The sequence below is a fragment of the Artemia sp. Qi Xiang Cuo genome, chromosome 5 (assembly GCF_049724085.1).
Source record: "Artemia sp. Qi Xiang Cuo chromosome 5, ASM4972408v1, whole genome shotgun sequence".
NCBI classification, from domain to species: domain Eukaryota; kingdom Metazoa; phylum Arthropoda; class Branchiopoda; order Anostraca; family Artemiidae; genus Artemia; species Artemia sp. Qi Xiang Cuo.
This window is the reverse complement of record NC_142798.1, coordinates 14829705-14856643: the sequence shown is the minus strand read 5'-3', so window position 1 is coordinate 14856643 and position 26939 is coordinate 14829705. Positions and strand designations below refer to the sequence as shown.

The 26939-nt window shown below is 34.3% G+C and overlaps 1 protein-coding gene across 1 annotated transcript in view; it reads left to right on the top strand.

Moving 5' to 3' along the window:
* LOC148951845 (uncharacterized) overlaps positions 1-26939 on the top strand; it is a 223015-nt gene that overhangs the window by 146441 nt on the left and 49635 nt on the right. Inside the window, exon 19 of the mRNA XM_089089083.1 lies at positions 6850-6986. Coding sequence (XP_088945209.1) covers positions 6850-6986 — 137 coding nt within the window. The remainder of the gene's footprint in view (positions 1-6849; positions 6987-26939) is intronic.

Here is a 26939-nt window from a genome sequence, read left to right as displayed (position 1 = left end):
GTTTGATGCCATGTGTTTTTAGCTTATGTTTTGCTAAAAAAAAATATTTACCCACGTTTCTTTTTTAAAATTTGATGTTCGCTATGGCATAAAACTGCATAGCTGCATATGGAGGTCTCTATTTAGTCAGTAATTTATCTTTGTTTAAGGCATATATGGTTGCATAAGTTTCCACTTGAACGATTCAGACATTAGTTTTCATTTCCACTATCCTTTGTACTTTCACTTTTTGAAATTTTGGGCGTGAAGCTGAGTAATCTGGCGTTATTTCTACGTATTTCAGCCAGAATCAAAGGAAATTTTCAAAATTTTACCGGGGAAAGAAAATAGGTTTTGGTTTATTTTTTTTTTTTTTTTTTTTTTTTTTAGTTCCTTATATAAGGTTTATGTTCTCTACGAATCATCCTGCTTTCCGACAAACCTACAGCATTAACTTCCGTCGAAAGAACAACATGCTTCATTATTTAAGATTTTTCCGTTCATCAATCTATTTCGCCAAAATTATATTATTACCAAGTTTTTTTCCTAGAAAATTATCTAAACATGCTTAAAACATTAAAAACTTTCCAATTTTTTAATGTTTCTGGTGTATTTTTTATATTAGAAGCAATGCAAAACAAGAAATGCAGGAAAAGAGAAAAGTAATGCTAAAACAAGAAATACAATTCTTGAAAAAGAAATGCAAATCAAGTTTGAAAAATATAATATGGCTGATGGATATTGCAAAATGTAAAGAAATGCAAAAGCAAAACAGAAAAAAGAAATGCAAAAACAAGAAATGCACAAAAAGAAAAGCAGAAAAAGAAAGTAGAATGGAAAAAATACAATTTAAAAAAATTAATGCAAACAAGTTTCAAAGATATAATATGGTAGAGAGATGTTTCAAAATGTATTGAAATGCAAACGCGAAAAAGAAAAATGAAATGCAAAAACAAGAAATACAGGAAAAGAAAAAGGAAATGCAAAAATAAAAAGTACAATTCTAAAAAATAAATGCAAAACAAGTTTCAAAAACATAATATGGTAGATGGATATTGTAAAATGTAAAGAAATGCAAACGCAATAAAGAAAAAAGAAATGCACAAACAAGAAATACAATTCTTAAAAAGAAATGCAAAACAAGTTTCAAAAATATATTATGTAGATAGTTATTGCAAAATTTAAAGAAATAAAAACGCAAAAAAAAAATGCAAAAACAGAAAATTCATTTCTACAAAAGATTTTCACCGCAAGTTTCGAATATATAATATGGTTGTTGTACAAAGTTGATACTGAGCTATAGAATTACATAAGTGTCTGTGGGGCTTCAAAACGGTAACGAATTGGGTTTTATGCAAATCATTTTCAGAGGTGAATTTTGTCAAAATCCCCAGGGGGTGGGGGGCAAAGTTGGAGCCAAGTTTTTCAAATCAAGTGAAAATGACAGTGAAAACTGAAAAAGGAGCCATGTAGTACCATAAAGGCAAATATATACTAAAGAAAACTGACGTGTTTATATAGATGCTTGCATTGTGCTGGCTTATCTTATTTTGACAAGCTTTTTGAAGAAACAAGCTTTTTATGAAAAATTGCATTTATTATTCATCTTTTTTTTAGAAAAGTCATTCACATCCAAAAATTATTAATTGTTCAAGCATGTTTAGTGTAAACGCATATTCATTTACTTTAATCTTTGTACTCTAGGAGCCGGTGACATGAGTCAGTCTACTTTTCAGTGAAAAGTCATGCCTCCCTTAAAAATCACTTAGATTAAAATGAAATTTGAACTTTCTAGTTAGAGGAGGGGGTGGAGTTCATCCCTGGAGGTACAACAAATTATTTTTGGACTTAATCTTAGTATATGTTTATATACAATTGCCTAATCTGTTACATACTACAAAAAAGTTTATCTGTAAAAATAGTATAGGTACTTCTCAATAGTGGATCCAGGATTTTAGGACGGAGTCGACTTGTTGCAAAAAATTCCCATCCTAAATTAAGCCTAACGTACCTTACCTATATTGAAAGTTGCATGCCTCTGCTTCTATCTGTCATTCAGCTGTCGGTTCTGTAAAGCTATCCACAAGACTACATTTATAGAAACACTATTACTATTATATAACAAAATTTCACCTCCTATTTCCACTATTAGACAGTCTATCCATAACACTTTCTATACTTATGACAATATCACGGTGAACATGAAGAAGGGCAAGGCCGGTGAGTCTTTCCTCCGTATTTTATTTCTTAGCCACGTTTTCAATCTTCTCTAGGTAGAACAACTTCGTTCAACAGATACCACACTGACAGGTAGGGTCATGAGAATCTGCAAGAGCGCTGAAATATTCGGGAAAAATATCAGCATGGCAGTTTTGTTTCTGTAAAATTTCCCCTAGTGTTTCAGGTATTCTACATGTACCTGAATTGCTTTCTCTCAGACGAAGCCATCAAGTTTTCCATATTGTCAATTCTCTGGCCAGGGCAGATTCTCAAACCAATTGGGAGGGGAAACCTATTACTGACCAGTATCGCTTTGACAAGTCATGAATCATATTAGCACGTTGTTGTTTTTTCGTTTCCATAGAATCTATTGGCAAGAAAATACTGAGCTTAAAAGTGTCCAGCGTTTCAACGGAAAAACGGCTTTGTAAGTCCGAAATGATCGTGTCCAACAGGAGAATAAAAACTGACCGTCTATAATATTCCTCGTGTGAACTGAATTGCACATTAATCAGATTCGTTTGCTCTTTCGCTATCCTTGGGACTGTTATTTCTAAACCTAGTTCGGTTGCCACTTTAGTTACCTCGTCAAATGTGTTTTTAAACTAGCTTTTATTCTCCCGACGCTTGACTTGCAGCTGGGTAAGAAGGTCCTTAACATGGCTTGCTGCAGACGCAAGCCCTTCTCCTGAAATAGCCGACTGAGCGGTAAAATCAGTCCAGATGTGTCACTAAGAGAGTAAATGGTTACTATCAGGTCGGAGGATGTGACAGAAGTCAATAAGGATTTTACTTTTGCTCCAGTTGTGCATTCTGCCCAGCCGCTGATGATTTCAAGAGCTTCCACTATCTTAGGGAGCTCTACCACAAACTGCATTAAGGAATTGTGCCTTTTGATCCAGCGTGTTTCACACATGCCAGTTAGCTGTGCTCTCATTACTCTGATTAAAACATAGTTTCGATTTGCAGAAGCACTAAAAAAGTAAGTATTTCTTTTATTATTCCGATGGAGTTTCTAACACTCTGGACAGAAGAAGTTTTTGACATGGAAAGGTTTAGAGCATGGTTGAAACATGGGCAACGCAGGGCATTCTTTGCAACCTTTTGAACTTCTTTTACTGCACCACGATGTTCTGAAACCATCATAGCACATTCATCAGCGCCTATGCCCACATAATTTTCTAAGTCTGGCCAAAGAGATCGAAGAAACTGCAGCACAACATTTCCAAGCGTTTCCCCTTTAATGGTCCGTTCGAAGTTCCCGAAGCTGTTCGAGTAACATGTTTCGTGTAGGTCTGAAAAAGCAACGAACTCTTCACGTCTTGTGCACTTGCAATTGTAGCAAAGGGCAATACTCAGTTGTCACTTGTGTGACACATCCGTTGCTCAATCAACAACCACGCTGCAGAACTTGTTATAATGAACTCGTGCAAGAATTTTTTTTAAGAATATCTTTTGGCACAACATTCAATTAATTCATTCTGTGTTGTTTTGCTTGTATAAGTAGCATTTGCACCCGATCTTTCCAAATGTTGTTTAAAAGTGATATCGCCACTATTTACACGGTACCTTAAAAGTTCCCTTCGTTTGTCAATGGGTCCTTTTCTGCCTATAATTCTCCATCATCTCTATAGCCACGAAGAGCAATGCTCTGGCGACCCAAGAATTCTATAATTCTACAATTGGCTTCAATCTTATTCTGTTTTTCTGCACTTGTTGGCTACATTGTTTGTTCACAAGGCTTAAAATGTTGGTTTCAGGGTTATCATATTCTAAAAGGAAGTGTTTGCCTGCGTCAACTGAATCGCGGTGATACTGATTATTTCCATGAGACACCAAGTCACCGTCTTTTTCAGTTAGCTTAGCAAAAGTCACGAGGGGCTTCTTTACCGACTTTTGCAATGGATGGGAACCCCTAAGCCCTCTAACGTTAAACAAAACACAATATTTATAGAATAAGCCCCTCATCTTATTTGAAAGTACTAGCCAATGAAATTCTTCCAAGCGAGTACGATTGAAAAATCTCTTTTCGTCCCTGCCCTGCTTCTTGTGAACTGAATAGGGGAAGCTGTAGTTAGACAGCAGAATTATCGGGTTTTGAAGGAATTGATATCACTCACGATCATCCAGTTTTTCAACTCTATCGATAGGGCTTCCGATATCATTTTCGCAGAAATTGCTTTAATTTCCAATGTTTTTGTTAGGCTTGGGCATCTTCAATTGATGCTAAAGAATCATGCCCAATATCACTATTAGCCAAACCGCTGGAATTACTATTAACACTGAAATTTTCATTATTTCTATCTTCAGTTACGGGGTCCACTCGCCTAGCTTTAGCTTTCGAACCGAAAAAGTTGTCGAGAATTATCTGCTTTCGCTTCTACATCATAACTGGTTAATATTATCCAAAAATTGTATACTTTTCAAACCCTTCTAGAATCGCGACTAACCCTAAGGTGTATGTATTATTGGAGTCATTTCAAGATTTTTGCTTAGTTATTGAATAAGAAACAGGTTTTGACACGCACATTTTTTGAAGCTTCAACGATTTACGACATGACAAGCTACACAATCCCTTTTAAGTTTGGTTGACACCAAACACTCTAGACAATTCCCTTAAGACTTAAGGCGCACCGACCAAGTGTCATCAAATCCTTTTCAAAGATGCGTTGATGTAAGCGCTGATATCGCAATCAAGTCACAGAAAATCTAATGATAGAACTTTTTGCCCAAGCCAAGGGCGGACGATACCCCCTCCCCACCCCCTTGGGTCCGCTAATGGCGCTTCTAAACGTAGTTCAACATATTGTACTTATATGATTAAAAGAGGCACAGATATGAAAAAAATGTTGGCGATCCCCATCTTAAGAGCACTAATAAATTTGTTCTCGAAATCAAATAGACACTGCGTATTTTAGCGCTTAGTTTTTACCAGTGGAAGTACCTCTCCCCCCCCCTTACCTATCCCATATTTTCTAAATATAGTTACCAATATTTTTACATTTTCCGCTGTTCTGAGTATCAACCCATGTGATGGGTGCTAAATGTCCAAATATTACTTTTGAAGAGGGGAATTTGAGGTGTGTGTATTTCTCTCAAAAATATAAAAATAGAGATCCTTCCGAACCATTGGTGGCTCGTAGGGCTTCCAATCAGCGTTTCTGTTGCCCAATCTGTAAGCCTGTTGCCCATCATTGTGGCCCGGAATTGAACCCTGGGAGATCCTTTTTTGTCCAGCTAATCTTAAATCTCCTGTTCTACTACAGGGGCATTTCTCTTACTAGCGGAAAATGAACTGGAGGCCTTTTTGCCAAATGTAAGACCTATTTACTTTAAAAAAAATAATCAATTTATTTCTAAAAAAAATTCAGCTTTAGGAACTGCTGGGTGATAAAGAAAATATAATTTTTGGCGGAAAAATGATGGCGAATTCTGGCCGTAGGATGAAGTGCTGACTATGGATGAGTTCCCAAAACCAAGAATCATTAATTGTAATATATTATCAGTTTACCTTTATCCTAAAATAAATGAAGGGATTAATGCCTTTATTCAAACATTTTGGTTTTTCTGAATCGGCTATTTTTATATTTTTATTTTCTGGCGTTTTAAAAGGCAAATGATATTAAACAATCAATTATCGTAGCGATAATTGGCACCCTAAACAGGTTTCCAATTTGGCAGGGGACTGGATACCCCTTCAATTTTTAGTCTGTTTTTTTTTTGTATTTTCAGTGAAAGACGCTTAAATCATTGATCAGATATTCTGTTATTACCTTTTTCCTAAAATGCTTCATAACTACAATATTCTGCTCTTTATATTATTCACAATATTTCAAAGATGTTAATATTTTAGTTCTTCCTGCACTTGTAATACATAGATTGGCCAAATCTTTTATTATCGGACATTTTGAAACGCAAATTATAGTAAATAGATTAAATATTTGCAGTTGTCCTCTGGAATTCATCCTCTGTTTTTCCCAAATGGGTAATTCTATCCTTGAATAATCCCTTGCCTTAAATTAGCCACAAAGGGCATCGAGTGGGATAGTCCAATCCCAAACAGGGGTTCTAATTTGGGAGCAGTCAATTACCTCCCCCATGATCTGAAAATGCCTTTTTTTACCTTCGTAAAAAAAAGAGAAAATCCGTGCCCTCTTACCCCTACTTTTGGTGAGTTGGCCCCTACTTTTGGTGAGTTGACGCAATCATTTGTGTACTTTTTTCCCCAATGTTTGAAATAGTTTTCAGTGCTGATGCTAACAATTGTGTTCAGCTCACAATTGTCAACACACAACACGCAATCATTTGTGTTCTTTTTTTTTGCCAATGTTTGAAATCCTTTTCAGTAACTTTCTAAAAAGTCAAGAGCAGCACGTTGAATTAATTTAACGTATGAGAATAGAAATCGTGTAGCCCCTTTTTTGCAGAATATCAGTTTGAAATTGCTTCACTCTTTCCTCATTTTTATGCCGTCATTGTTCAGTGTTTCGTCACAAAAGGCATATAAGCTGTATCAAAGATAAATAAGTAGTAAGAACATTGTGTTTTAATATTACAGATAAACCATCTTTTTTCTCAGTAATGTAACTTTTACGGGACTATGTATAGTGATATGTTTCTTCACATATTTAATACACGTTTTGGTTGCAGACTGATTTCTGAGACATCTCACCAATGGAACAGTTGTCTGGTCCACTTTCTTCAATCTGGCTACAGTTTCGTTGATTGGTCTGAAGAACTTCCCACTTCAGCAGGAAAAGATCAACCTGTTGCTCTTGTTCTTCTAGGTTTGGACTTTTTCTCTTCGTTGTTAATAGGAAGTCCTGCTTTAATTACTTCAAAACTAAATTCAAATTAATTTCAAACCATGTAAATAAGCAGCGGATAGGATTTTTAGCCACTCCCCCCATATCAATATTTTACCAATATGTTCCTAATTTTTTTGCAAAGTATGCTTGTTTTCTGGCGTTTAAAATATGGATCCCCTCCGCCACACATAAATATTTATGCTAGTGCCTTTTTTCAGTAATTAGAACAATAAGAAAAAGGGCACAAATTCAGGTAAGGAGAATAACTTAGTTTTAGGGTAGCTTCCATGTTTCTTAGTTTCTGTTTCAATGAAGTTACTGATTAAAAGTTATAGTTAAGACAAAAGTATAATAAGAATAAATATTTTCTTTAAACAGATTTTACTTGATGACTTTTTTTTAATAAGACAATACAACATTTTTCTACTGTAGACTTGACTGTATATTTGAAAAGAGAAACACTAGAAACATTTTTGATGTAATTAGACCATATTAAGCCATACATGAGGTCTATAACGACTAATTACGAAAGAATGTCTGAATGGTACACCTAGACTCATAAGTTATATTACGCATGTCGCATATTGTGATCATGATCATCTCTATAATATGTAAAAAGACCTTTAAAAGCGGGGGTTACCAGCAGATACAAATATTATTTAAGAATATGAATAATGGAGAATGGACGCTCCGAAAAGTGGATGAAGATTTGCTAGATGTTTTCCAGAGAAATCGCTTAAGGATTGTTCTGGGTACCCGGCTGACTGACCGTATTGCAAACAATAGGCTATACGAAAAATGTGGTTCAGTACCGCTCTCTAGGGCTATAATGAAAGAAAGGTTGAGTTGGCCAGGGCACGCTGTGCGGATGAAGGATGACAGATTGCCAAAGATTTTTCTTTTCGGCCAACCCTCTAGGTCTAAACGGAAAGCAGGTCGTCCCCGTCTGGGGTGAGAGGACGTCATAAAGAAAGATTTAAAGGAAATGGGAACTTCGTGGGCGGGTGTATAAAGGGAGGCTTTGAATAGATCGGGGTGGAGGAGGAGCGTGCGTAGCTGTGTTGGCCTCAGGCGGCTTGATGCTGCGTTGAGTTGTTAGTAGTTAGTAATAATATGAATAAGAACTAGTAGGCTTCAGAGCATCTGAAAAGTAAAAGCCCTACTAACGTTGATAATCAAATGAAAAGGAGGAATATCTGTAGCCTCTCTAATTCAAAAGCTAATGAAAAGCCATGTGTATATCGGAAAAAAGGAGAAGGTTTGTCATTTAATCTCGCCAAGTGATCATATTGGGAAATTGCAAGTCAACGTAGTTACTTAATGCAACGTTTTATTTGAAAAGTAAAAGTCCTTCTTCCGTTGATAACCCAATAAAAACGAGAAGGTCTTGTAACCCCCCTAAAACGAGAGCTAATGAAGGCCTATGTGTAAGTCGGTAAAGAAAAAAGAGAAAAATATGAGCCTGTCACTTGCTGATCTCGATAGACCCTTATACTGCGAGAGCTAATGAAACGCCATGTGTAACTCAGCAAACAGAAGAGACTTGGGTTTGTCACTCACTAATCTCGACATGTTATCATATTGGAATACTGCAATACAACGTAGTTTTCAATGCAACGTAGTATTTTAAAAGTAAAAGCCTTTGTTCTATTGATAATCAAATAAAAAGAAGAAATTTTAGTTATTCCCCTAAAACGAGAGCAAATGAAGAGCTATGTGTAATTCAATAAACAAGAAAGTAAGAGGTGAGCTTGTCACATGCTCATCTTGACAAGTTATCATATTGGGATATTGCAATGCAGTGTAGTTTCTTAATGCACGCTGTATATTAAAAGTCAAAGTTTTGGTTTCATTGGTAATGAACGGAACAGAAGAAATTTTTATAGCCTTTGCAAGATTGCACTTTCTTGACAAATTATGTGCTGACAAAAAGTGCTTTTCCAATGCACTTTCTTGACAAATTATTTTTTTTTCTTTGTTGAAGAAGAAAAATCGCTACTGTTCTGCTGAGGATCTACATGAACATCCTTTACGAATGTAGCAGAAAGGAAATATTTTTGAATCTAGGCTGGAGGAGTCCCTTTTTTAGATTGATCGTAATGAACAACATATGGTAAAAAAGTTTGTACATTTTATTCTTCGATGGTGGGAGAAGTGCACGAAGAACTCTTGACTTGGACAAAATAATAATCAGTTATCAAAAATTATAAACTATGAAAAAAATTTAGCAAAAATATACCAAATTATAAAAATTAATTATCAATAATAACTAATTATCAATTTAATACTCAATTATTACTGGGTTGCCTTTGGTCTGCTTTTGGACAATAGTCATAACCTTTTGAAAATTGTTGTGTTTGTTTTTATTTAATAGCTTAGAGCATTCGCAAAATTAAAACTTTTCAACACGTTTCACGCTGCAAAGACTGTGATTGCTCTGGCAAGAATTAAAGTTTATTGATTATGGAAATCCTCTCTAGCAAATAATTAATATTTCTTGTGCAAGCATTAAAAATAATTAGCGAGAATAATTTAATCTTCTCTCACATTATTACGTCCATATAGTTGGCTTGCTTCTAAAAAAAGAAATGAGTTCCAGCTTGGCAACTCTGTTTTGTTTTTGCTTTCTTGCAATTAAAACCCGAGATCTCTTCTGCCATTGGTCGACTTTGCCGATAGTCGTCTCGTAATGTTATTGCTGCAGATAGTTATCTGCAGTAAGAGAGAAGTACCAACTTATTCATTCAGTTGGGATAACTGAATAAGTTAATAGCTTATATAACTGGTATTTTCTTCCCAAATAAAGTTTCAGATCTCTTCTGCCATTGGTTGACTTTACTGATAGTTGTCTCATAATCTTCTTGCTGCAGATAGTTGTCTGCAGTCAGTTCCGGCTCGGCAATTCTGTTTTGTTTTTGTTTTTTTTTGCAAATAAATTCTCAGATCTCTTCTGCCATTGGTCAATTTTGCCGATAGTTGTCTAAGAGAGCAGTACCAACTTATTCATTCAGTTGGTATAACTGAATAAGTTAGTAGCTTAGATGATTCATAGAATAAAAAAAAAGATTTTTATCTGAAGTAGGTAGCGATATTAAAACTTAAAACGAACAGAAATTATTCCGTATATGAAAGGGACCTTCCCCTCCTAAACACCCCGCTCTTTACGCTAAAAAGCTTCATCGATGATTGTCCAGCCTTCTGTAGTTACAAATATCGCACCTAATGTTTATGCTAAAAGAAATAAAATTTTGCGACCATACTGAGCCAAAAAGAAGGTCACCAAATTTTTACCCTAAATGTCTAGTTGCAACAGGGATGAAAAATTTAGAAAAATTGATGTAAATAACGTATGTAAATAACGATGGATGGCGATGCATGAGAAAATTAGAGAACGGCAAACATCAGAGCACTGCTCAACCCAAATATATACAGTAAAATCGGCTAGCTCAAGATCAGCATTCAAGCAACAATTTAACTCAGGTCTGTCCCCAGAGAGCTGACTAAAGGGTTCCCTATAGTCAGGAAATATTTCTTGAAACTCGCTACCTATAGTAGTAATAATAATATAATAATGATAGCAATAATAATAAATAATAATAATAATAATTGAAACTAGTAATAATAGCCCAAGCAGGGTCGAGCCTGTCCTGGCCAAAGTCGTACCAACTTCAGCTAAAAAATCCAGTTATGACATGGATAAAAAATATAGAAAAACGTATTTTTGTAACCCCATTTTCAAATTTATTTGTACGGCGGTCTTTGAATTAATCGTAAGGGTTATGATGGATATGATTTTATGGCCAAAACTGTAGAAAATAATGACAGCAGAGTATAAGATAAGGGTACATAACAGGGCACTGAAATTGGCTAATTCTTCCACGACATTCAAATAACTGTTCAACTCAAATATGTTCCCGCAGAGATGCCGGAGGGCGACCTTTATTCAGGAGCTGTTTCTAGAAACTCGCTACTCTAGTACGTTCTGCCAAAGTAGGGTCATTTAGTTCGAATCTACTGGTGGTAGCTGAAACAAATACATCGCATATTTGAATGAACATTAAACTCAGATAAACATGTTATTTTCCTGTTTATTATTTTTGTCATTTTGCTGTGATGTTTCATTCTGATTTTGCTTAATAATCAGATTGGAATGTTTTTCAGCTTTTCTGAGAATAAAATCTCTCTTTAATAGGTGATTGTAAAATAAATTGGTAGTTTTGTCTTTATCTTTTGTGTCCATGTGTTCATCAAGTCGTCTGAAATGCCACCAACACCAGTTGGAAACAACCTACATGTGGTTCTTGTTTTTTCGTACTTGTTCAATTTCTATTTCTTACTAAGTCCTATCTTTTGTTACCGAGAATGCTTTCTAGCTCAAGATCGATATACAAGAGCCGTTCTGCGCTAAGTTTCACCCACTTTCTCTCTTATTAAGTTTTATCTTTATAAGGAAAACATATTTCCACATAGCTTTCTAAAATGCGCTTCTAGTACAACGAGATTAGAATCAAAACTATGTGTAGGAGGGATTCATGGATCAAATAGTTCGTGGTAGCGAAATATAAATGAAGAGTGACTCATGGATATAACAACGTAAACTCTACCTTTCTTAGAGTTTTGCACTTTATAAGATTATAATTCCTGAAGCATTGTTCTGCGAATACTTCTGCAATAAAGCTTAGTTCTGACAGAGCGCGAATTTCGTATCGCCTAGCGAATTTCGCGTCGCCCCGCGGAAAAATACGCTTCGTTCATCGAAATCTTCGCTTCGTTGCGCTTCAAGCTCAAATTGAAAAAATTCGCATCGCTATCGTCATTCGCTCCAGAAATAAAAAAACGAATGGAAATTGAAAAACTTATTAATCTAATTTCTACTTACCCTTGTATATACAACATAAATAAAGCTGCAGCAGCACTGATGAGTCCCTTTTTTCTTTTACTTTTGAACTGCAGTTTCTAAAAAGTAGCGAAATTCGCGGACTGTGAGAACTACATGGCGAATTCCGCAAAGCGGCGCGATGCGAAATATCGCAGAGCGAATTTTGTTCGCGCTCTGTCAGAACTAAGCTTAACGAAAGGAGTATTCTGCGAATACTTGTGCAACAACGGTTTAAGGTGGAATGGCAGCATCCATCTCGTTTTAAAGAACTGATCGTAGAAACAAAACTGTAAGCAAAGAGTGACCCTTATCAAAAGAAAGTAAGTTTTTACTACAATTCAAGGTTCAGCAGAATCCACTTTTAATATGGATTCGAAATTTGTATTAAATTTAAAAAAAAACAAGTTTTTTGTAACTGAAAGTAAGAAGCGACATTAAAACTTAAAACAAAGAGATATTATTCCGTATATGAAAGCTACTATCCCCTCCTCAATGCCTCGCTCTTTAGGCTAAAGTTTTTATTGTTTTTAAAAAAACAAAGATGTGAGACAGAGTCAAACTTTAGCGTAAAGAGCGAGGCGCTGAGGAGGGGACAGCCCCTTTCATGTACGGAATAATTCCTGTTCTTTTTAAGTTATAATGTCGCACTTGACTTTTAGTTAAAAAAAAACTTTTTTTTTTAATTTAATTTCTGACTGTTTTTGACTTAATCCAGTTTTGAATTTGGATCACCGTACATGAATATTTAAAACGAAATTTGTATATTAGTTTTACTTTTTTTGGCTAAATAGCTTTCTTCAAATTTTGTTCTGACGTAACTTAGGAAAGTATATACCAAGGTACTACTTTGCTGGGGCCCCCGTACCAAACAGGTCTATAGGTCTTTACACTCTGGGAATGGCGCAATTTCAAAGTTCAAGGAATATACATGTTTTTTTTATTATGACAGCGATTTTTTGTTTGTAAGTCGATTATATAAATTTGACGGCTTTTCAAATATAATAACTTTATTAGTCGGTTTTCTAAAAAAAAAAAAAAAAAAACTTGTCATGCTACAATGTAATTAATTTAAAAAAAAAAAACTCGATATAATGTCTCTAAAGTGCATTCCAACAGGGGAATGACGCAATCCGGGGTCATTCATCTGTAAGTTGATTAGTAGGTTTTCTAGAAAGTATTCAATAGCTTAATTGAAAAGTAACGATAGAATGACATTGTGACTTGACCTAGCTTTACCTCGCCGATGTGATCTGTATAATACATAAGTAACGTTTGAAAAATATTGTCAATTTAAAAAGAACGGACTGAAAAGTGTTTTGCGGGGGAGGGGGTGCAGCGAGGGGGGCCGTGCCCGTGGGTACAGTCACCGGGGCGACCGGGGCACGAGGGGTTTCGGTGAGACACGGGTTCAGTTACAAGGGGAGGCAGTTGCACGGTGGGTACCCCTTTTTTTCGAAAATTGGGCTCCCTGTTTTCAAAATCCCTTTTTCTTCTGAGGCTTGGAGCATTTGTGTCAACAATACAAAGAATAAGCTCAGATACTTAATAGAGATTTGCGAATTTTTTGCGAAAAGGTATTAGCGTAAGGGTATTGCGATGCTTAAGAATGTCTCACGGGTAATTAAAGAATGGGGTGCTTACATCAGATACTTAATTGTCAACAATACAAAGAATAAGCTCAGATACTTAATAGATTTGACGTTTACAAGAGACATTGCTAGAAAGTATTCAATAGCTTAATTGAAAAGTAACGATAGAATGACATTGTGACTTGACCTAGCTTTACCTCGCCGATGTGATCTGTATAATACATAAGTAACGTTTGAAAAATATTGTCAATTTAAAAAGAACTGGCTGAAAAGTGTTGTGCGGGGGATGGGTGGCAGAGAGGGGTGACTGGCACGAGGGGTCGGTTACCGAGGATACAGGTGCCCGGGGGGTTTCGGTTATACACGGGTTCAGTTACAAGGGGATTCAGTTGCACGGGGGGTACCCCTTTTTTTCGAAAATCGGGCTCCCTGTTTTCAAAATCCCTTTTTCTTCTGAGGCTTGGAGCATTTGTGTCAACAATACAAAGAATAAGCTCAGATACTTAATAGATTTGACGTTTACAAGAGACATTGCTAGAAAGTATTCAATAGCTTAATTGAAAAGTAACGATAGAATGACATTGTGACTTGACCTAGCTTTACCTCGCCGATGTGATCTGTATAATACATAAGTAACGTTTGAAAAATATTTTCAATTTAAAAAGAAACGGCTGAAGTGTGTTGAGCGGGCTGGGTTGCATAGAGGGGTGACTGGCCCGAGGGGTCAGTTAAAGGGGATTCCGTTGCTCGAGGGGTTTCAATTATACACGGGTTCAGTTACAAGGGGATTCAGTTGCACGGGGGGTATCCCTTTTTTTCGAAAATTGGGCTCCCTGTTTTCGAAATCCCTTTTTCTTCTGAGGCTTGGAGCATTTGTGTCAACAATACAAAGAATAAGCTCAGATACTTAATAGAGATTTGCGAATTTTTTGCGAAAAGGTATTAGCGTAAGGGTATTGCGATGCTTAAGAATGTCTCACGGGTAATTAAAGAATGGGGTGCTTACATCAGATACTTAATTGTCAACAATACAAAGAATAAGCTCAGATACTTAATAGATTTGACGTTTACAAGAGACATTGCTAGAAAGTATTCAATAGCTTAATTGAAAAGTAACGATAGAATGACATTGTGACTTGACCTAGCTTTACCTCGCCGATGTGATCTGTATAATACATAAGTAACGTTTGAAAAATATTGTCAATTTAAAAAGAAAGGGCTGAAAAGTGTTTTGAGGGGGATGGGTTGCATAGAGGGGTGACTTGCACGAGGGTTCGGTTAAAGGGGATACAGTTGCACAGGGGGTTTCGGTTATACACGGGTTCAGTTACAAGGGGATTCAGTTGCACGGGGGTACCCCTTTTTTCGAAAATCGGGACTCCCTGTTTTCAAAATCCCTTTTTCTTCTGAGGCTTGGAGCATTTGTGTCAACAATACAAAGAATAAGCTCAGATACTTAATAGATTTGACGTTTACAAGAGACATTGCTAGAGAGTATTCAATAGCTTAATTGAAAAGTAACGATAGAATGACATTGTGACTTGACCAAGCTTTACCTCGCCGATGTGATCTGTATAATACATAAGTAAAGTTTGAAAAATATTGTACATTTAAAATGAATCGGCTGAAAAGTTTGTTGAACATTCTGGTGTTCATAGTGAGGTGACGGGCACGTGTGGTCGGTTCCAGATGAGACCGGGTAACGAGTGATTACAGGTATACACGGGGTTCAGTTACAAGGATGTTCAGTTGCATTGGAGGTCCCCCTTTTTTCGAAAATTGGGCTCCCTGTTTTCAAAATCCCTTTTTCTTCTGAGGCTTGGAGCATTTGTGTCAACAATACAAAGAATAAGCTCAGATACTTAATAGAGATTTGCGAATTTTTTGCGAAAAGGTATTAGCGTAAGGGTATTGCGATGCTTAAGAATGTCTCACGGGTAATTAAAGAATGGGGTGCTTACATCAGATACTTAATTGTCAACAATACAAAGAATAAGCTCAGATACTTAATAGATTTGACGTTTACAAGAGACATTGCTAGAAAGTATTCAATAGCTTAATTGAAAAGTAACGATAGAATGACATTGTGACTTAACCTAGCTTTACCTCGCCGATGTGATCTGTATAATACATAAGTAACGTTTGAAAAATATTTTCAATTTAAAAAGAAATCGGTGAAAAGTGTTTTGAGTGGGCGGGGGTGCAGCGAGCGGTGACTGGAACGCGGGTTCGGTTACCGGGGATACCGGGTCCCAGAAGTTGTCGGTTATACACGGGTTCAGTTACAAGGGAATTCAGGTGCACGGGGGGTACCACTTTTTTTCGAAAATCGAGACTCCCTGTTTTCAAAACCCCTTTTTCTTCTGAGGCTTGGAGCATTTGTGTCAACAATACAAAGAATAAGCTCAGATACTTAATAGATTTGACGTTTACAAGAGACATTGCTAGAGAGTATTCAATAGCTTAATTGAAAAGTAACGATAGAATGACATTGTGACTTGACCTAGCTTTACCTCGCCGATGTGATCTGTATAATACATAAGTAACGTTTGAAAAATATTGTCAATTTAAAAAGAAAGGGCTGAAAAGTGTTTTGCGGGGGCGGGGGTGCAGAGCGGAGGGACGGGCACGAGGGTTCAGTGACCGAGGAGACAGGGGCCGGGGGGGGTTTGATGAGACCCGGGGTCAGGTAAACGGGGAGTCACGTTAAGGGGAGGTATCCCTTTTTTTCGAAAATTGGACTCCCTGTTTTCAAAATCACTTTTTCTTCTGAGGCATGGAATATTTGGTGGGTGGATATTAAACGTAATGAAATTTAGCACGGAGGTTCAGTTGTACAGGGTTTCGGTTATACAGGGGTTCATTTACATGGGGGTTCTTTGTGTTAAAAAAGTAGTTTTTGTATCTTTTAAAAGAGCTTTACGGGGATTGAGAGACTCAGTTGCCTAATTCCGTGTGATTTTTCATTACTTGGTGGTCATTAAAAACGAAAGTTTTGTGTTAAATAAGTAGTTTTTGTATCTTTTAAAAGAGCTTTACGGGGATTGAGAGACTCAACTGCCTAATTCCGTGTGTTTTTTCTTTACTTGATGGTCATTAAAAAAGAAATTTTTGTGTTAAATAAGTAGTTTTTGTATCTTTTAAAAGAGCTTTACTGGGATGGAGAGACTCAGTTGCCTAATTCAGTGTGATTTTTCTTTACTTGGTGGTCATTAAAAACGAAATTTTTGTGTTAAATAAGTAGTTTTTGTATCTTTTAAAAGAGCTTTAAGGTGCTTGAGAGACTCTGTTGCCTAATTCAGTGTGATTTTTCTTTACTTGTTGGTCATTAAAAAAGAAATTTTTGTGTTAAATAAGTAGTTTTTCTATCTTTTAAAAGAGCTGTACGGGGGTTGAGAGACTCAGTTGCCTAAGTCCGTGTGATTTTTCTTTACTTGTCGGTCGTTAAAAAAGAAAATTTTTTTTTAAATAAGTAGTTTTTGTATCTTTTAAAAGAGCTTTACGGGGATTGAGAGACTCAGATGCCTAATTCCGTGTGATTTTTCTTTACTTGGTGGTCATTAAAAAAGAAATTTTTGTGTTAAATAAGTGGTTTTTGTATCTTTTAAAAGAGCTTTACGGGGATTGAGAGACTCAGTTGCCTAATTCAGTGTGATTTTTCTTTACTTTGTGGTCATTAAAAACGAAATTTTTGTGTTAAATAAGTAGTTTTTGTATCTTTTAAAAGAGCTTTACGGGGATTGAGAGACTCATTTGCCGGATTCCGTGTGATTTTTCTTCTTTTCAGTAAAGACATTCGATATCCTAAAAGTGTTTAATTCAAACTTTTTTAAAACTTCGAAATTTTTCAACTTCATTTATTTTTTTCTTTTTGTACATAACTTAAAATGTCAAAATATGCTTACAGTTCTAACAATTGCGCTCTGTGATTGGTCAGAGACACGATGTGACTTTCCCACTGATATTCTATGATCGGTTATTGACACTACCTAATCTATTACATGTATTAAATCAGTATTTTTTAAGAAGTGGAACTATAAACAAATAAGTCATATCTATAAAAAAAAAAAGTGAAGATGAAGCATTTTAATAAAGTGTGTTTACATAACAAGGTTATTGTAGCATTTAATGCTGACAAAGATAAGTATTTAAACTTTGAAACAAGTACAAGTGGTAGCACTCTTGGAAATGTATGCATGTATTGTCATGACAGTAAGAAATTAAATTTCTTTGGAATACCGAAAAAATTCAACTCTTATGTTGGTGTTTATGCGAGATTGAGATCTCCAGAGATGATTGCACTCATAGATAATGCCAACATAAAAATAATCATTGATGATAGAGGACAACTCCTTGGTACCGTTGCAGGTAACACATTACCTACTGATACATCCAATCGTCACCTTTCGGGTATTAGCATTCAACGGAAGATCAATAAAATAAAGGTATACTCTTCTACTAATATCGTAAACCATATCGTGTCTACTTGTCGAAACTGTTACCTGTGTAAAGATAATATGATAATTGACAGTGAAATTGCGAAAAAAATAAAATATGTATTGTCAGGAAATATCACGATGGAATATAAAGATGAATTGATGAAAAACAAAGCACCAGCAAACGTTACTGTCATTGATCAAACAATCATTGATCAAAATAATACCAAAGACGAAAAGCATATTCAGCCTGTTGATGAGACACCAGTAAAAATTGTGTATCACTCAAAATGGAATAATGATTATTCTACTGATTACGAACTAAGAGAAGACAATAGCTATAATATCAAGAGAGAACATGGTGAACTATTTTATGGAGCAGATTCAAAATGTCCAAAGTTAATCATTGATATTAATAATGTATCATAATATATTTTTGTATTAATATTCTACATAGCAATATTTCATTAAAAATATATTATGCATTACATTGTTATGTGTTCATTATTTTTAGAGTAAGCTAGCATATGAAACGTTTAGAATGTCTAATAAAATGTCGGAGATGTAAGAAAAGGAATTTGTATAAATCTATTGTCAGACACATGGGAAAAAATTCTTTCTTGAATTCGCCTCCTGGATAAATAAAAAAAGACATTTCATTCAAGAAATTTATGACGAAACTCTAAGTAAGCAACAAACTCTTTCTTGAAGTTACCTCATGGATACACAATGCAGAAATTTAATTTAAGGAATTATCAAAAATTGTAAGTAAGTAGCAAATTCTTTCAAAAATATGTTAATACGTTTAAGCAATAATTATCTTTAAGCTTAACCCGTCTTTATTCTTCAGAATAGTTTTATTCATTTCATTAAATTATGAAGAAATTGTAAGTAAGTAACAATAGCTTTCTTGAATTCGCTTCCTGGACACAATACAGATATTTAATTCAAGAAATCATAATAAAATCACAAGTAAGTAATAAAGTCTTTATTGTTTTCACCTATTGGATACACAATACTGAAATTTCATTCAAGAAATTATGATAGAATTGTAAATAGGTAACACACTCATGTTACCTCATGGACACACAATGCAAAAATTTAATTTAAGGAATTATCAAAAATTTTAAGTAAGTAGCAAATTCTCTTGGATACAAAATATGGAAATTTCATTCAAGAAATTATGAAAATATTTGTAAGTAAGTAACAAACTCTTTATTGATTTCACCTCCAGGATATACAGTACAGATACTTCATTCATGAAATTATGAAAAAATCGCAAGTAAGTAACTTTTTTTCTCTTTATCACAAACAATTTTCACTTAGCTAAATGATGTAGAAATTTAATTCAAGAAATTATTGAAAAAATTCTCAGTAAGTAACAATTTCTTTCTTGGAGTCAACTCTTGGATACTCAATATGGGAATTTCATTCAAGAAATTATGAAAAAAATTTTAACTAAGTACCAAATTATTTCTTGAATTTACCTGTTTGACAAACAAAAAAGACATTTCGTTCAAAAAATTATGAAAAAATTCTAAGTAAGTAACAAAATCTTTATTGTTTTCACAAGCTAGATATACGACGTAGAAATTAAATTCAAGAAATTATGAAAAAATTCTCAGTCTAAGAAGCAAATTCTATCTTGAATTCACCTGTTGTATAAACAAAAAAAAAACATTTATTTCAAGAAATTATGAGAAAATTCTAAGTAAGTAAAAAACTTTATTTTTTTCACTAGTTATATATACGACTTATAAATTAAATTAATTAAATTATTAAAAATTATAATTCTAAGTAGCATATTCATTATTTATTTAACATTATTTATAAAAAAAAAAAAAAAAAAAAATACATTTCGTTAAAGAAATTATTAAAAAATTCTTGGTAAGTACAAAACTTTATTGTTTTAACAAGTTAGATATACAACGTATAAATTAAATTCATTAAATTATGAAAAAATTCTCAGTAAGTAACAATTTCTTTCTTGAAGTCAACTCTTGGATACACAATACGGAAATTTCATTCAAGAAATTATGAAAATATTTGTATGTAAGTAACAAACTCTTTATTAGTTTCACCTCTTGAATATACAGTACATATACTTCATTCAAGAAATTATGAAAAAAATCGCAAGTAAGTAGCTTTTTTTTATATTTATAACAAACAATTTTTACTTAGCTACGCGATAAAGAAATTTAATTCAAGAAATTCTGAAAAAATTCACAGTAAGTAAAAATTTCTTTCTTGAAGTCAACTCATGGATACACACAATAAGGAAATTTCATTAAAGAAATTACAAAAAATATTTGTAAGTAAGTAACAAGCTCTTTATTGATTTCACCTCTTGAATATACAGTACCGATACTTCATTCAAGAAACGTGATTAAAAACGTTTTGAAACTGCATGCTATTTGTATGCCTTTCCTTGGCACCTTTCCAAACGAGCGGGGATTCCCCGCTGGTTCCTACACATTGCAAAAAAGTGAGCAGTACGAAAACTCCACGTTTTCAACCAGAACGGTTTTTTAGGGACCAATAGGGATAGATATGCAAATTCGACACAGCTTTATTTCATTTTTTTTAAGGTTCATTTAGACGAAGTTACGTGCGCGCAAGTAACCTCGTCTAAATGAACCTTAAAAAAAATGAAATAAAGCTATGTCGACTTTTGCATATCTCTCCTGATTGGTCCCTAAAAACCAGTCTGGTTGAAAACGTGGAGTTTTCGTACTGCTCACTTTTTGCAATGTGTAGGAACCAGTGGGGAATCCCCGCTCGTTTGGAAGGTGCCAAGGAAAGCATACAAATAGCATGCAGTTTCATAACGTGTTTAATCACGTTTCTTGAATGAAGTATCTGCACTGTATATTCAAGAGGTGAAATCAATAAAGAGCTTGTTACTTACTTACAAATATTTTTTATAATTTCTTGAATGAAATTTCCTGATTGTGTGTATCCATGAGTTGACTTCAAGAAAGAAATTGTTACTTACTGAGAATTTTTCATAATTTCTTGAATTAAATTTCTATATCGCATAGCTAAGTGAAAATTGTTTGTGATAAAGAGAAAAAAGCTACTTACTTGCGATTTTTCATAATTTCTTGAATGAGTATCTGTACGTATATCAGAGTGAAACTAATAAAGTTTGTTACTTACATACAAATATTTTCATAATTTCTTGAATGAAATTTCCGTATTGTGTATCAGAGTTGACTTCAAGAAAAATGGTTACTTACTGAAATTTTTCATAATTTCATGAATTTAATTTCTACATCGTATATCTAACTCGTGAAAACAATAAAGTTTGTTACTTACTAGAATTTTGTCATAATTTCTTGAACGAATGTCTTTTTGTTTTTTTGTTTATCCAACAGGTAATTCAGAGAATTTGCTACTTAGACTGAGAATTTTTCATAATTTCTTGAATTTAATTTCTACGTCGTATATCTAACTCGTGAAAACAATAAAGTTTGTTACTTACTTAGAGTTTTCTCATAATTTCTTGAACTAAATGTTTTTTTTTTGTTTATAAAACATGTGAATTTAAGAAAGAATTTGCTACTTAGACTGAGAATTTTTTCATAATTTCTTGAATTTAATTTCTACGTCGTATATCTAACTTGTGAAAACAATAAAGAGTTTGTTACTTACTTAGAATTTTGTCATAATTTCTTGAACGAAATGTCTTTTTTGTTTGTCCAACAGTTAAATTCAAGAAATAATTTGGTACTTAGTTACAATTTTTTTCATAATTTCTTGAATGAAATTCCCGTATTGCGTATCCAAAAGTTGACTCCAAGAAAGAAATTGTTACTTAATGAGAATTTTTTCAATAATTTCTTGAACTAAATTTCTACATAATTTAGATAAGTAAAAAGTGTGTGTGATAAAGAGAAAAAAAAAGTTACTTACTTGCAATTTTTCATAATTTCTTGAATGAAGTATCTGTACTGTATATCCAGGAGGTGAAATCAATAAAGAGTTTGTTACTTACTTACAAATATTTTCATAATTTCTTGAATGAAATTTCCATATTGTGTATCCAAGAGAATTTGCTACTTACTTAATATTTTTGATAATTCCTTAAATGAAATTTCTGCAATGTGTGTCCATGAGGTAACATGAGTGTGTTACCTATTTACAATTCCATCATAATTTCTTGAATGAAATTTCAGTATTGTGTATCCAATAGGTGAAAACAATAAAGACTTTGTTACTTACTTGCGATTTTATTATGATTTCTTGAATTAAATATCTGTATTGTGTCCAGGAAGCGAATTCAAGAAAGCTATTGTTACTTACTTACAATTTCTTCATAATTTAATGAAATGTATAAAACTATTCTAAAGAATAAAGACGGGTTAAGCTTAAATAGATTTATTGCTTAAACGTATTAAAATCTTTATTAAAGAATTTGTTACTTACTTATAATTTTTGATAATTTCTTAAAAGAAATTTCTGCATTGTGTATCAATGAGGTAGCTTCAAGAAAGAGTTTGCTGATTACTTAAAATTTCGTCATAAGTTCTTGAATGAAATGTCTTTTTTTATTTATCCAGGAGGCGAATTCAAGAAAGAATTTGTTCCCATGTGTCTGACAATAGATTTATACAAATTCCTTTTCTTACATCTCCGACGTTTTATTAGACATTCTAAACGTTTGATATGCTAGCTTACTCTAAAAATAATGAACACATAACAATGTAATGCATAATATATTTTTAATGAAATATTGCTATGTAGAATATTAATACAAAAATATATTATGATACATTATTAATATCAATGATTAACTTTGGACATTTTGAATCTGCTCCATAAAATAGTTCACCATCTTCTCTCTTGATATTATAGCTATTGTCTTCTCTTAGTTCGTAATCAGTAGAATAATCATTATTCCATTTTGAGTCATAGACAATTTTTACTGGTGTCTCATCAACAGTCTCAATATGCTTTTCGTCTTTGGTATTATTTGTTTCAATGACTGTTTGATCATTGGCAGTAACGTTTGCTGGTGCTTTGTTTTTCATCGATTCATCTTTATATTCCATCGTGATATTTTCTGACAATGCCCTTTTTATTTTTCTGGCAATTTAACTGTCTATTATCACATTATTTTTACACAGGTAACAGTTTCGGCACGTAGACAAGATATGGTTTACGATATTAGTAGAAGAGTATGCCTTTCTTTTATTGATCTTCCGTTGAATACTAATACCCGAAAGGTGATGATTGGATGTATCAGTAGGTAATGTGTTACCTGCAACAGTAGCAAGGAGTTGTCCTCTATCATCAATGATTATTTTTATGTTGGCATTCTCTTTGAGTGCAATCATCTCTGGAGATCTCAATCTCGCATAACCACCAACATAAGAGTTGAATTTTTTCGGTATTCCAAAGAAATTTAATTCCTTACTGTCATGACAATGCATGCAGACATTTCCAATAGTGCTACCACCTGTACTTGTTTCAAAGTTTAAATACTTCTCTTTGTCAGCATTCAATGCTACAATAACCTTGTTATGTAAACACACTTTATTAAAATGATCCATCTTCACTTTTTTTTATAGATATGACTTATTTGTTTATCGTTCCACTGCGTAAAAAATACTGATTTAATACATGCAATAGATTAGGTAGTGTCAATAACCGATCATAGAATATCAGTGGGAAAGTCACGTCGTGTCTCTGACCAAACACAGAGCGCAATTGTTAGAACTGTAAGCATATTTTGACATTTTAAGTTATGTACAAAAAGAAAAAAAATAAATGAAGTTGAAAAATTTCGAAGTTTTAAAAAAGTTTGAATTAAACACTTTTAGGATATCGAATGTCTTTACTGAAAAGAAGAAAAATCACACGGAATCTGGCAACTGAGTCTCTCAATCCCCGTAAAGCTCTTTTAAAAGATACAAAAACTATTTATTTAACACAAAAATTTCTTTTTTAATGACCACCAATTAAACAAAAATCACAGAGAATTAGGCAACTGATTCTCTCAATCCCCTTAAATATATTTTAAAATATACAAAAACTACTTATATAACAAAAAAATTTCGTTTTTAACGACTATCAATTAAAGAAAAAATCACACGGAATTGTGCAAATGAGTCACACAATACACGTAAACCTAATAAAAAATAAACAAAAACTACTAAATAATAACACACATAACGATAATATTTAACACAAAGAAAAGAAAAATCACACCGAATGATGCAACTGAGTCTCTCAATCCCCGTCAAGCTCTTTTAAAATATAGAAAAAATTATTATTTAACTCAAAAAATTCGTTTGTTATTTACCATCAAGTAAAGAAAAATCACACGGAATTAGGCAACTGAGTCTCTCAATCCCCGTAAAGCTCTTTTAAAAGATACAAAAACTATTTATTTAACACAAAAATTTCGTTTTTAATGACTACCAAGTAAAGAAAAATCACACGGAATTAGGCAACTGAGTCTCTCAATCCCCGTAAAGCTCTTTTAAAAGATACAAAAACTACTTATTTAACAAAAAAATTTCGTTTTTAATGACCAACAAGTAAAGAAAAAACACACGGAATTAGGCACATGAGTCTCTCAATCCCCGTAAAGCTCTTTTAAAAGATACAAAAACTACTTATTTAACACAAAAATTTCATTTTTAATGACCATCAAGTAAAGAAAAATCACACAGAATTAGGCAACTGAGTCTCTCAATCCCCGTAAAGCTCTATTAAAAGATACAAAAACTACTTTTTTTAACGCAAAGAACCCCCATGTAACTGAACCCCTGTATAACTTAAACCCCTTACAACTGAACCTCCGTGCTAAATTTCATTACGTTTAATATCTACCCACCAAATGCTCCAAGCCTCAGAAGAAAAAGGGATTTTGAAAACAGGGAGCCCGATTTTCGAAAAAAAGGGATACCCCCGTGCAACTGAATCCCCTTGTAACTGAACCCGTGTATAACCGAAACCCCCCGTGCAACTGTATCCCCTTTAACTGAACCCCTCGTGCAAGTCACCCTCTATGCAACCCATCCCCCTCAAAACACTTTTCAGCCATTTCTTTTTAAATTGACAATATTTTTCAAACGTTACTTATGTATTATACAGATCACATCGGCGAGGTAAAGCTAGGTCAAGTCACAATGTCATTCTATCGTTACTTTTCAATTAAGCTATTGAATACTCTCTAGCAATGTCTCTTGTAAACGTCAAATCTATTAAGTATCTGAGCTTATTCTTTGTATTGTTGACACAAATGCTCCAAGCCTCAGAAGAAAAAGGGATTTTGAAAACAGGGAGTCCCGATTTTCGAAAAAAAAGGTACCCCCCGTGCAACTGAATCCCCTTGTAACTGAACCCGTGTATAACCGAAACCTCCTGTGCAACTGTATCCCCTTTAACCGAACCCTCGTGCAAGTCACCCCTCTATGCAACCCATCCCCCTCAAAACACTTTTCAGCCATTTCTTTTTAAATTGACAATATTTTTCAAACTTTAATTATGTATTATACAGATCACATCGGAGAGGTAAAGCTAGGTCAAGTCACAATGTCATTCTATCGTTACTTTTCAATTAAGCTATTGAATACTTTCTAGCAATGTCTCTTGTAAACGTCAAATCTATTAAGTATCTGAACTTATTCTTTGTATTGTTGACAATTAAGTATCTGATGTAAGCACCCCATTCTTTAATTACCCGTGAGACATTCTTAAGCATCGCAATACCCTTACGCTAATACCTTTTCGCAAAAAATTCGCAAATCTCTATTAAGTATCTGAGCTTATTCTTTGTATTGTTGACACAAATGCTCCAAGCCTCAGAAGAAAAAGGGATTTTGAAAACAGGGAGCCCAATTTTCGAAAAAAAGGGATACCCCCCGGGCCACTGACTCCCCGTGTAACTGACCCCGTGTATAACCGAAACCCCCCGTGCAACTGTATCCCCTTTCACTGAACCCTCGGGCAAGTCACCCCTCTATGCAACCCAGCCCCCTCAAAACACTTTTCAGCCATTTCTTTTTAAATTGACAATATTTTTCAAACGTTACTTATGTATTATACAGATCACATCGGCGAGGTAAAGCTAGGTCAAGTCACAATGTCATTCTATCGTTACTTTTCAATTAAGCTATTGAATACTCTCTAGCAATGTCTCTTGTAAACGTCAAATATATTAAGTATCTGAGCTTATTCTTTGTATTGTTGACACAAATGCTCCAAGCCTCAGAAGAAAAAGGGATTTTGAAAACAGGGAGTCCCGATTTTCGAAAAAAGGGGTACCCCCGTGCAACTGAATCCCCTTGTAACTGAACCCGTGTATAACCGAAACCCCCGTGCAACTGTATCCCCTTTAACCGAACCCTCGTGCAAGTCACCCCTCTATGCAACCCATCCCCCTCAAAACACTTTTCAGCCATTTCTTTTTAAATTGACAATATTTTTCAAACTTTACTTATGTATTATACAGATCACATCGGCGAGGTAAAGCTAGGTTAAGTCACAATGTCATTCTATCGTTACTTTTCAATTAAGCTATTGAATACTTTCTAGCAATGTCTCTTGTAAACGTCAAATCTATTAAGTATCTGAGCTTATTCTTTGTATTGTTGACAATTAAGTATCTGATGTAAGCACCCCATTCTTTAATTACCCGTGAGACATTCTTAAGCATCGCAATACCCTTACGCTAATACGTTTTCGCAAAAAATTCGCAAATCTCTATTAAGTATCTGAGCTTATTCTTTGTATTGTTGACACAAATGCTCCAAGCCTCAGAAGAAAAAGGGATTTTGAAAACAGGGAGCCCAATTTTCGAAAAAAAGGGAGACCCACCGTGCCCCTGACTCCCCGTGTAACTGACCACGTGGATACCCGAACCCCCTCGGGCCACTGGCGCCCCGGTCACTGACCCCTCGTGCCCGTCCCCCCTCTCTGCACCCCCGCCCCTTCAAAACACTGTTCAGCCATTTCTTTTTAAATTGACAATATTTTTCAAACGTTACTTATGTATTATACAGATCACATCGGCGAG